Source organism: Phodopus roborovskii, unplaced genomic scaffold, assembly GCF_943737965.1.
Source record: "Phodopus roborovskii unplaced genomic scaffold, PHOROB, whole genome shotgun sequence".
Taxonomy (NCBI): Eukaryota; Metazoa; Chordata; class Mammalia; order Rodentia; family Cricetidae; genus Phodopus; species Phodopus roborovskii.
Window position 1 is genome coordinate 24,812,956 of NW_026125052.1, and position 13,136 is coordinate 24,826,091.

At 42.8% G+C, this 13,136-nt stretch overlaps 1 protein-coding gene across 1 annotated transcript in view; it reads left to right on the forward strand.

Moving 5' to 3' along the window:
- The window catches only part of Map2k6 (mitogen-activated protein kinase kinase 6), a 113,494-nt gene that overhangs the window by 66,750 nt on the left and 33,608 nt on the right, over positions 1-13,136 (forward strand). The window contains exon 2 of the mRNA XM_051179716.1: positions 9,819-9,885. Coding sequence (XP_051035673.1) covers positions 9,819-9,885 — 67 coding nt within the window. The remainder of the gene's footprint in view (positions 1-9,818; positions 9,886-13,136) is intronic.

A 13,136-nucleotide genomic window follows, 5' to 3' on the forward strand; every position in this document is an offset into this window, starting at 1 on the left:
AACTCTCATACACCTAAGATAAAAATAAGTAAATCATTTAAAGAAAAACCTACAATATACAGGAAATCTTATAAGGTTATTATATCCAGGGATAATTACAAACTCTCCTCCCATATGTATACCACGCACACACACACACACGCACACACACACACGCGCACACACGCATGCACACACATGCACGCACACACACACGCACACACATGCACACACACACGCACGCACACACGCACGCACACACGCACGCACACACACGCACACGCACACACACACGCACACACACGCGCACACACACACACGCGCACACACACACGCGCGCGCGCACACGCACACACACACGCGCGCGCGCGCGCACGTGGGGACAGGTGTGGATGTGACCTGTGGGGGGTAGGTCTGGGGTCCTGGACCTCAGCTCGCTCTCTTACTTCCTGTTCAGAGACAGAGATACCCGGGGCACCCTTAGAGTGGGAACCTGTGGTGGTTATCTGTGTCTGGTGTAAGTGATTTCTCCCCAAATAAACATCACCAGCTGATATTGTGTCCTGGAATCTTATTTTCCACACAATTCTCTAGCTCCCATATTTTTGATTAGACATTGTAACCATATTGGGAATAATCCTTAGTTAGTACTATGTATGAGAAACTATGAAGCATATATGAACCTATACCTTTTATTCATAGCTCTGTGACCATATAGGGGGTAGATCACTGTTCTTACAGTAGAGAATTTGTATATTTTCTTCTGGTGTTCAATCTTGGAGATGAGCTTATTTACAGGTATGAAGATATCTACCCAAAACGTTTCTAGACTTATTACCCAAGGCTAGTAAATGCTACTTCCTTTGACACATTGAGTTATAGAATTGCCCAGAGTGGTATTAATTACAGTGGTGATGATTAATTCAGGAGTATAGACTGGAGGTTTCAGTTTTTCTACAGGACTGGGGATTTTTCCATTAAGACCTACATGAGGATCTGAAATACTGTTGAAATATTAGTTTACTGGTACAAATCAAACCACATTGAAAATAAGTAATTTGTTTTTATAGATTTGCTTTCTCTTTTCAAAGCAAAAATTCTCATATTTCAGTCCTATGGTTTCCTGGGAGCCATTTCTTAGTAATTGGATGTCATGGACCCCTAAGTAAAAGTGCCACCATTAAGAGATGCATGGAGCTAGGAAAATATATAGTAGAATGGAAGGCAAGTTGCTGTGGTCATTTACCAGAATGTTCTTTGGAAACCAGACTTTTAGCAATACCTGAATTCTCTCTACAGAGAAAGGTGACCAAATATTATAGACAAACCACTACAGAGCAAAGGTTAGATTGAAGGACTTTTTTTTTTTTTTTTTAATCTGGAGTATTTGAATTATAAGACAAAGAATCCTGCTATGTTTCCTGGCTACATTCCTTTACCTTTTTGTTTTTCATTGTCAGGGAACATGAGATATTCCAGAGTGTACCAGAGACCCAGGGGAAAGGCTATATGTCATCTTATGGTTTTTCTTCCCATTTAACATTGGATTAGCAACTAACAATCTAAGCAATAGTAGAGAGGCTACCTTAAATGCCCTTCACCAATAATGAGATTGATGACTACCTTATATGCCATCCTACAGCCCTCATCCAGTAGCCGATGGAAGCAGAAGCAGGCACCCACAGCTAAACACTGAGCTGAACTCCTGGAATCCAATTACAGAGAGGGAGGAGTGATGAGTAAAGGGGTCAAGACCAGGCTGGAGAAACCAACAGAAACAGCTGACCTGAACAAGGGAGAGCTCATGAACCCCAGACTGATAGCTGGGAAACAAGCATAGGACCAACCCAGACCCTCTGAACATGGGTGTTAGGAGGACTGGGCAGTCTATGGGGCCTCTGGTAGTAGATCAGTATTTATCTCTAGTATACGAATGGACTTTGGGAGCCTGTTCCACATAGAAGGACACATGGGGGAGGCCTAGGCCCTGCTCCAAATGATATGGCAGACTTTGAAGATCCCCCAGGGAAGGCCTCATCCTCCCTGGGGAGCAGATAGGGGATGGGGGTTGAGGGACCACAGGGGAGGAGGAAAGGGTGAGGGATCTGGGATTGACATGTAAAACAAGCTTGTTTCAAATTTAAATAAAAAATATAATCATTTAAAAAAAACCAAAAGAACATTGGGCTGGAAAGATCTTGAAGAAGTCAGTATCTCCTACTTGGCTCATTACAAGATGGCAGGTGGCACTGAGATGCCCATTTAGTCACTGAGGAAGAAGAAAGAGGGCTCCCACCTTATGGAAGTTCAGAGGACACAAAGGTGTCCTTTTGTTGCTATTTACACATTGATAAATTCCATATATTTCCAAAAGTAAAATAATCTGATGGGCCACAATCACCAAGCTTCAGCAATCACCAGCTCATGGCTAATCTTATTTCATTTTAATCTCCAGTTTACAGTTCTCTCCCGTCCTCCACATCATTTGAAGCAAATCCTAGAAGCATATCACTGTAATCATTTCAGTATTTATATCTAAAAATGAACACTTTCAAAACTATCAAAACTCGGTATGCGTTTTGGAAAGACTGACCACATTCCTAAGTTTCTTCGCAATCTGTTTCCATATTTTTATTTCAGAGTGCTGTTTCTAGCACCCTGGTGACTGACTGACTGCACTTCCTTTTGATAAAGGCTCATGAATGGAGGAGCACGTAAATAAAGAAGCTGAATGTAGCCGGATGATGGGGATTCCCCACAGAACCACTGCCCGCCTCCTCCTGTCACACTGGGTCTAAACCACAAGTCGAGGGCCTCGCTGTGATTTACATTTGGGCTGTTTGAAGAGCATGTAGTCAGCACTAAATTGCTAACAGCACAAAACGTACTTTCAATCCACCAAGTCTAAAAAAAGCGCCCAGTCACATGGTGCTGTAAGGAAATCCTTTTGGGTGCTCATGTTCTGGCATCTTCTTTGTCAGGACTCTCTGCCTATCACTGTCTCTTCTTCCTTTACCCCTCTCTTCAAGCGTTGTCAGTCTGGCTGCCTTCTTCATCCCATCTCTCTTGTTTTCCCTTCTTGTCTTCTTTCAGGTCTTCACATTTCCCTGTAGAATGCTCTCAAGCTTCATTTTCCCACCGGGAATCTGCCATGCGTTCTTCCATTATTTCTCATGTAGCAACTCTGAGTTGAAACCCATTGTATTAATTTCATTTCTTGTTTATGGGGCGGAATGTGATGATGATTGTGAGGATGATAGTGATGGTAATGATGATGGAAATGATGATGACGATGGTGATAATGATGATGAGTACCTACCATATTGAAGCAACTTAAGGAGAGAGGGGTTCATTGTGAACCACAGTTCAAGGGCTACAGTCCATCATGGTAGGGAAGGAATGGTGTCAGCAATGGCTCATGGATATGTTGTAGAAGCTTGTTCATATCTGGATGATCAGGAAGCGAGAAGAATATGGCAAGAAGGAGGAAGGAGCCAGGTATACTGTACACCATGATCCTTCTTCAGTGACCTGCTTTCTCCAGCAAGGCCCAAATCAGTATCACCAGATGGGGACTGTGTACTCACACTGATAAACCTCAGGGGGGGGGCATTTTTTATTCAAATCATAGCACTCATTATGTGCCTTTTCTCCCATCTCTACCCCCCTTTGCTCACCTTTTTTTTCCCCCCATGGAATTTCTTCTTACTGTAGAATAGACAGATGATGATTATACTAATGGTGTTGTTATTGTTGATGGTGATGACAGTAATGGTGATGATGCTGTTAATGATGATGGCAGTAGTGATGATGATGGTAGTGACGAAGATGATGGTGGTAGTAGTGATGGTGGTAGTGGTAGCGATGAAGATGACCGTGGTTGGGATGATGATGACAATGATGGCAAGATTGATGATGACTGATTATGATATGATAATGATGAAGATGATGGTTGTAGTAGTGGTGATGATGATGATGGTGTTTATTGGTCAGGGTTATCTACAGGAGCAGAACTGATAGAATAAATGTGTACCACAAAGGATTTATTAGATTGGTTTACACAGTGTGGGCCGAGAAAGTAGTCCAGCTGTCTTCGTGCTAGGGAGTCTGAGAACTGGGCAACTGCTTTGTCCATTAGGGCAGGTGCCTCAATAGTACCGATATGGCACTGAAGATCTGGAGGACTCCTGGAGAGCTTCTGATCCTTCATTTCACCCAGAGGCTGATGCCAGCAAGGCATGAGTGTAGCAGTGGCAAAACTTACCTGTGAGGAGCTTCCTCCTCAGATCTCTTCATTCCTGACCATCCTGGAGTGAAGCTCTCCTCCCCTTCACTAATCCCTGTGAGGCAATGCCATCCCAGACCCTCCCAAAGATGTGTCTTAGTTGGATTTCAGATCTAGTCAAGTTGACAACTAAGATTTCAGCATCACAAATAGTGAACCCTCATGTACCCTCAAATCAGTTATCCAAGACTACCCATAATACCACTTCCTCTGTGAGGCATTTTATTCTCATTGTCTGATTTCCTCTCTCCTGCCTTCAGTGTGCGCTTTTGCATCCCACACTATGTAAGTTCACCATTATTTTAGTAGTTGGATGTTCATATCTGCTGATGCCTTAAAATCAGAATTAGCATAGTAATGAATGTTATCCCTTGTAATGACTACTTTAGTGAATTACTGACAGTTTCATTTCAGCAACACAGCACAGTGAGGAATTTAACTTTGAATTTAATTATTTGAAAAGTTTTTAAAAATTATTTTAAATTATAATTAATGTGCCTATATGTGGGTATGTGCATACGAGTTACCATAGAATCTAAAGGAGGGTGTCATATGTCCTAGAGAAGGAGTTATAGGCAGTTGTGAGCTGGCTGATGTGGGTGCTCAGAAGTGGACTCTGGGCTTCTTTCTTTCTTCCTTCCTTTCTTTTTTTTCAGTTTTATCTAGACAGGGTTTCTGTGTATATCTCTGGCTGCCCTGGTACTCCCTCTGTAGAGCAGGCTGGCCTTGAACTCTGAGAACCTCCTGCATCTGCCTCCTGAACGCTGGGATTAAAGGCATGAACCACCACCGCTCAGCTATGAACTTTGGTCTTCTTGAGGAGCAGTGTGTGCCCTTAATCTTAGAGTCATCTCTCTAGCACACAATAATTTAGTTCTTATGAGGCAGATACAACTGGCTTGGATGTAGGGAAAGTATCAGGAGCCCAGGAGGAAAGGGATTTTAGTATTATTAGGTGGGAAATATTGAAAAATGAAAATATCTAGATATTCTCTATTTGTACTCTATGCTAGACAAGTGGTTCTGGACTCTGGCTGCAATCTAAGTGGGAGGGGAGAGAGGAGAGAGAGAGAGAGAGAGAGAGAGAGAGAGAGAGAGAGAGAGAGAGAGAGAGAGAGAGAGGAGAGAGAAAGACAGAATATGTTACAGTCCTAGAAATCCTCGGTCTGCAGAGTTGGAATAGTTTCCATACTTGGTGGGCATGCATGAGCTGTTGGAAAATGTAATTTTAGCACTAATATTGCAAGGGACAAAGGTCAGAGGATGCCATTGGAAGACACAAGACACCTGTGACAGGGCATTCATTGTGACTGCCTCATATTTAAAAAATATAAGCACAGATGTGGAAGTGGGAAAGGAAAGTATTTGTGGAACACTCCAGGGCACTGCTGGAGTTCTTTACACACGTTGCATCCGTGTGCACACGGTGTCAGATGAATCTGTGAGTGGCCTGCTCAGGCTGACCATTATCTCCAGTTTGTAGGTTGGGGTGGGAACCGATTCATGGTGAGGAATGCTCTTTAAGACCACACTGTAAGTGAGAAGCACCCCATTGCTGTGATAGCATAGTGTGATAAAAGCAAACTAAGGAGGAAGGGCTTATAGGAACTCTCAGTTCAAAGAACGGTCCACCATGATGGGGATGTCAGGCCAGCTGGAGCTCGAAGCAGCTGGCTCCATTACACCACAGCTGGAAAAGAAACAAGAAGGCATGCATGCTGTATCTGCTGTCCCTATTTGACGAAGTGCACTTCTCTTGCTCAGGGATTAGTCCCATCCACAATTAGAATGGTTCTTCCCACACCCATGGAAAGTAATCAAGACAGTCCCCTAGCAGAATACCCAGAGCCCGTTTCCCAGGTGACTCTAGATTATATTAAACAGACCTTTAGCACAGACCATCACAAGTGGGATTTGAAGCACAGCCTTACTGGTTATGCTTGTGTTATTTCCATTTCGTTTGGTTTTTCTTTCTGTATTTCCTCCCTCCTCCCTCCCCCACTCCCCACTATCATTTTCATCTTCTTCTCTCCTCCCCCACAAGTCTCCCCCTCCCCCCAAGCTGTCTGTGACTCTCTTCCAAATAGCCAAGAAAAGGACAATGGACATTCAGTAAACAGATAGTTATGATGAGGCATACTGAACAAAATTTCTTATTTTTTTTTTGTTACCGTGGATCTTACATTCTTGTGGGGAAGACAGACAACAAATCAGGAATGAGCCAATGTGAAATTAAAAGCAACAAAATGATATTATGATCACGATAAATAGATGGTGGTCATGGGAGCTATTTTCGGAGAGTGGGGGAAGGTTTGGGGGAGGTTCTGTGGGTTTTCCTGTGAATGAGCTGAATTCAGAAGGTTGAATTCTCATCTGCTAGCAGCTGCAGCTCTCCCTATAGAGGGGACCCTGTAGGGGACAGGCAGGCTGTTAAGAGATTCAGTCTGCCTTCTCAGTTAAGGTCAATGTGAGTTGAAGTTTTCCAATGAACTCTCCAATTTTTCTTTTCTAAACTTTGTGTAATTTTGCACACTGTGTGGAGTTCTGATGATGTACCCTGTAGCTTAAATAAATTAAATAAATATATATATATATATAATTTATTTAACTTTTTTTTTTTTAATGTGCTTTGGTGTGAAGGTGTCAGATCCTCTGGAACTGGAGTTGTAGACAGTTGTGAGCAGGCTGGCATGTGGGTGCTGGAGAGATGCTCAGCCGTTAAGAGTACTGGCTGCCCTTCCAGAGGACCTACTGGCTTTTGTAAAGGCAGCTTTTTCTCTGCACCTCCTGCCTCCTCTGGGCTCCATTAGCTGCTTTGCATATGATTCTTGTAATTTAATGGCATCTAATGACACTTTTCTGTGTGCCTTGCTGCCAGCCACACTTGGAACACAAACCCAGATGCACATAGCAGGAAGAGAGCAGCCAAGGCCTCCGGGTCGCCGGGAACTTGGCGGGAAGCCCCATTCACACTGGGAAACATACTAGAAAAATAAACTTGGCGCTGGTGACCCGCAGTCTTTCCTCTTGTGAAGCTATGGCGATAGCAGCAGACCACCAGAATCACACTCGCCACCCTTCAGAGGAGCTGAGAAATGCTCAGACACCAGCTTATCTCAGGGCGGCACCGTCTGCCAGCCTCGTGGGGCTGTGTGCTGTTTGGGTTGGCGCTGAGCACAGCCTTCTATTTTATGTAATAAGGCACATCAGAAAGGCCTTTGTGCTTGCCCCCTCGAAGCAGCGCTGGGTGAGATCTCATTTGTACTCCATCATTTAATGTATATTTGAAGCCAGGGTATTTCTATGTGGCCTGGTAATTTTTCTTCTAAAAATTTAGAAAATTTTTAACATTTCTCCTTTCCCTCTACCTTTCCTTCCTTCCTTCCTTCCTTCCTTCCTTCCTTCCTTCCTTCCTTCCTTCCTTCCTTTCTTTTCTCTTTTCTTTCTCAGCCCACTGTTGTTTTACCCAGGGCCTAAATTCTCATGGCCTGGTTTTGGTTTAAAGATGAATGTACAGTTTTCTTAACATGGATGTGACACACACACACACACACACACACACACACACACACACACACACACACACCCCTGTTTGTGTTCAGTCAGGAAGGCTCCCCTTTTCCAGTCTGTACCAAGAAAAAGGCATACAAGAAATAGACAAGATTCTCTCCGAGTGGCCTTATATTCTGTCCGCATCTAAGGTAAAACCTATTTTCTGACTTTAAACAATTTCTGGGTTGGATTATCAAGGGAAAGGTCCATTAACGTTCCTGGCCACTTAACTTTGTTATTCATATCTCTTTTTCCCATTAATTTTTTTCCCTTCCTAGCACAGTGTTAAATGTTAGCATGAGGTGTTGGCAGCCTCTTTGAGGGAACAGATTGCCCTGAAATAAACACAGCTGGAAACCGACCGCCTATTGTTTTTCTTTCTGTTAGGAAATGAAAGAGACATTTATCAAAAGGCTAGAGAGCTGGGCTCTCAGAGTTACTTCTGGGATTTCTAACTGCAGGGCTGTTTAATGAGCAATGCCACCCCTGGGTGTCTGAATGGGCCAGCTAACCTTCTACCTCCCTGAGTGGCTTCCATTGCCCAGGAACAATGAACTCACCGATATTTGCTACCACAGGAGGTCAGGAGGTGGAGTCTGCTCTGTTCTTTGCCTCCAGCTGAAGTGTGCTGGCTTTGGAGCTCAGTAAGGAATGACTTCTGGTGGGGTTCTTTCTGGAGTCCCTGTGTTTGCAGGTTTGAAAATCTCCTGGGCCATGTTGACGCTTCTGGAGATGGAGAAGTAAGTTCAGGAAGGTTGTGGATATGTGTATGGTCTTTGTGTTGCTTGGCATATAGCTTCAAGAAAAGAGGGCATTTGGCTGGGTTCTGTATATCCTGAGGTTTATTCTTGCTGTCTTGGAGTTGAATGTTTTGAAATTTTACGCTTGTGAAAAAGTTGAACACTGTGAAAATCTCTAACTTGTAGATAGTCAGGGGTCAGATGTGGAGAGAGCTAGGAGCCACCAGTTCTGGGGCAGAGTGATGGGCTGTGGGGTGGGTGACTGGGTGCACATGGGAAGTGGGGGAGAGCCAGAGGAGGGCTCTTGGTCATTTATTCCGTTCATTTTGTGCCCAGAAGTCTCTTTCCAAACTTTCTGTTCCTTTATCCCCCATTTCACTATCTTTGGGTAGATGTTTTGATAATTTATTGTGTTATGGCGTCATACCCAGTTGTGGTAATAATTGCTCCTGATGTTTTCAATCTTTTTAAATGGAGATTTTCCTCTAAAAACAGTGGTCTCTCTTCACTCCTGTCATATAGCAACCACATCAGAAGCGAGGAATACTAACTTCTACCTAAGGTTTGAGTGAATGACCTTTGGGTCATCTCAGACAAAAATATATTTTACTTAATTTTTGTTTTGTTTGAGGGAACACCAAGGTACCATTTGTTCGGCTTTTCTGGTTCTGTCTTTGCTTGTATTGCTAAATGTTTGTCACAATTTGAAGTGGAGCATCTTGTTCCTCTCTGGAGTGACTCTTCCAAATGGCATCGCCTGTCTCTGTGGCTGAGAGATTCATGGAGGAAACTACTTCAAGTTAAACCTTCCATGTTTTGAAAATGGCATATAGATATTTTCTCTATATGATCACAAGGAAAAGGTTCTTTGGGTATCTCAATGTTTTTCATATGACTTGTCTGGTCTGATCCTTCCATTTGGTTCAGGGAAGTAAATGCTGATGTTATTTCTGAATTTTACAGCAGGGCAGACTGAGAGTTGTAGAGGACCCAGTTTCTATTCCCAGCACCCACAAGGTGGCTCACAATAGCCTGTAACTCCAGTTCTAGGGGTTACAAGCTGCATTTCATTTGAGAAGCTGTCTGATGCCCTGGCCCCCATCACTCACTGGCTGCTTCCTTTGCAGGTTGTGTTCTGAGCTAAGAGATGAGAGTAAGGTACCTGTGAGGATCTTTTCCCTTTGCTCGGGAGTCTCTGCCCTTGCTCAGAATTCTGCAGCTAAGTAGACTTTGACTTTTTACCTTTGTGTCCTTCCTCGCAGGGAAGAAGAGAAACCCGGGCCTTAAGATTCCAAAAGAAGCATTTGAACAACCTCAGACCAGTTCCACGTAAGTCGTCAAGATGACGGTTCCGTTCCAAACACTTGTATTTTACATGCTTGCAGTGAAGGACTAGTGTGCAAGGTCTTGATTTTGCATGTGGTCGTTAGAAAGAGCAGCCCTTTGAAAGGGAAGTCATTTGCTCACGCTTCTGAGCTCTGAAACAGTCTGTTAGTCTACATTAGTCTGTAGCTTTGAAGTCAGTGTCTCAAATTGCTGGCTGAGTGAGAGCTACATGCCACGTGGTGCTCGAGATCCTATATAAACCCAGAAAGTTCTGCAGGTGTGGACTGTCTCGGTATTTCTCTGTAGATGTCAAATAAATCCACACGTGTAGGGGAGCACTACTCTGAAAAGTGAATCGAAATGGAAGGATAGTATTTAATGAGCTCCTGCATTTTGACACTTAATCCTGTCTTTATAATCAGAATGCAAGAGAAGCTAAAGGAATGCTCCTGTCTTAGCTGAAGCTTTGGCTAGAGTGAAATAAAATCCTCCTGTATGGCTGAGGTTGGCTGGGTATCTCCCATGCAGCTGGAAGTCCACGAACCGGTGCAGCTGCCTACAGGGATCCAGGACAAGAAACCACAAGAGAGGCCCTAGAAGGGCAGAGAAAGTACAGAGTGGAGCTCTGCGTCTTTATGGCTTCAGTTCACTAGGCCTCCTGGTAAAGGAAATTTTACCTTAACTGTGACCCGTCTGACAGAAAGAGCACCCCCTAGTGTTTGGATATGTTCATGAAAGTGACCTATTGCCCAGGACATGGGTCCCTGGATTCCATGCAGCAACAGAAAGAGACTTCCTAGGGTAGAGACTGAAGTCAGCTGGAATATTCTTTTCATGAAGATCTGTAGGAGGAAATCTTCCCCTACCTACATAAATATTGGGTTTGTTGGAAGGGGGATTTTTTTTTTTTTTTTGTCTGCAGAGTCTGGGGTTCTCTCCAGTTGTAAATGTAAAAAAATGTGTGACTAGATTTTTTAAGAATTTCTCTTCTGTTCTTAGAGAGCTTATAGTCAAACATGAAGTCTCCTTATGCTAGTCTATATAGGACTGTGTGGTAGGAACTTTGAAATAATTATTGTCGTAAGGGGTTTTAAAGAAATGTGCAGAAAAGTTCAATGTGCCTTTTCCCCAGCCTATGCACCTTCATTTCACAACTTCTACAAATGTAGAGCATTCGCATAATCAAGAAATCCATACTGGAGTGGATTACATAACTTATTTGATCTCACTAGCCATACAGCTCTCTCTCTCATGCGAGTGTGTGTGTGTGTGTGTGTGTGTGTGTGTGTGTGTGTGTGTGTGTATGCGTACGTACGTGTACTTACCTGACTGTGGAAGTCACATGAGACACAGGTATTGAACTCAGGTTCCTAAGTTTGGCTACAAAGACCTGTATCCACTGAGCTGTCCCTTCTGGCCCCATGAGTGGCTTTTGAGTTCTTTGTGTGTTATAGGCACAAGAACTTGCCCAGTTAACTCATGAAAATACTTATTCTAATATGTAACTTGTCTTTTTCATTCTTTCATCAGGACTTTTTACACGGGGAAAAATTGATTTTGATGAAATACTATTTATTAGTTATTCTTCTTACAGATTATGGTACTGTGTTTAAAAACATTCCCCCCCCCCAACCCCCTTAGGTCCTGAAGATTTTCAGTATTCTTGCGTAGAAATTTTAGTTTTATGTTGAAGCCCAAGATACGTTTGGAGTTAAGTTTTCGTACAATATGTGATGCACTGAGGGCTTTTGTTGACACATTTCCAGTTGTAGTTCAGTTTTCTGTAAACCGTCTCCCCCATTGAATTACCCTTTTCCTTTGTCAAGCACTAGCTGGGCGCATTCACCTTGGGCCAGTTCTGGATTTTCTATTCTGTTATACTGATTTATGGCTCTGCTCTTATTCCAGGCTTGTGCTATCTTGATTGCTACCATGGGGGAATGAATGTGTCTTCTGTTACTTGGTTCTTTTTGAAAAATAATTTTATTTTTTTTAGGCTTTTGTATATGTACGTGCCTGTATTCCAAAGTTATGTTGGCCCTTGAAAGAACCAATCTATTTTCTTGTTAGTTTTAGAATAAACTTGTTCTTGTCTGCAAAGATACTTGCTGATGTTTATTAAGAATTGAATTTAACCTGGAAGTCAACCGAGGGAGAATAGATACCTCTTTTACATTGGGGCTGCTGGTGCACGCACATAATACATTTCTCTAGGTATTAAGATCTTCCTCCCTCCCTTCCTTCCTTCCCGTCCTCCTTCCCTCCATTCCTTCCTTTCTTCTTCTTTTGGTTTTACAAAATAGGGTTTCTCTGTGTAACAGTCCTGACTGTCTTAGAACTCATTCTATAGACCAGGCTGGCCTTCAACTCACAGAAACCGACTCCATTTGCCTCCCAAGTCCTGGGATTAAAGGTGTGCACCACCACAGCCCAACTATTTTTATTTTGCAATATGCCTTCTCTATGCTGGGATTAAAGGCATGCACTGCCAGGCCTAGCAATTTTATTGATTTCTTTAACAATACTTGTTTTATTGCCCCCTTTTTTTGTTCCCAATTTTGTTGTTTTCTATCCTTATTTTATACATTTCCCCGAAGTCATAGTCTTTGTTTTTTGTTTTGTTTGCTTGCTTTGTTTTGACATAGGGTCTCATTTGCAATCCTGGCTGGCCTGGAACTTGCTATGTAGACAAGGTTGGCTTTGAATTTATGGAGAGCCCACTCACTGCCTCTACCTCTGTAGTGCTCTGAGTAATAGTGAGCACTACCACGGCCAGCTCCAAAATCTATATTCTTATATTGAGTTGAGCGTGTCATTCAGTGTTAAGGCACTTGCCTAGCATGTGAGGCTTGAGTTTAATCCCCAGCTATAAAAACAAGATATATTCTTATCTCATGTCAACCACTCAGATGCCTTACAATCCTTCTCTTTAAAATTTTATTATTTACCCTTTCCTAATATTTGCCAATTTCTGTACTTTATGAATTTTGAGAGCATCCCTTGGTGTAAATAAATGGACTGGAACCCAAGCAAGGATAGAAGAAGTTTCTAGGCTGTTGCTTCTTGGAGTAGAGCATTCTTTCAAAGTATGGTTTTGTTTCACTGTGTAAACTCGGGAGCACTGTTTTGATGGACCTTTACATTTTTGCTCATGGAGTCTTATGAACACTGGGGCTTCAGTTTACCTCTAAAGATAGAGCTTCTGCTTTTTGTAATTTTCTAGGCAGTCTTGATATTTGGCAGCTGTCTCTCTT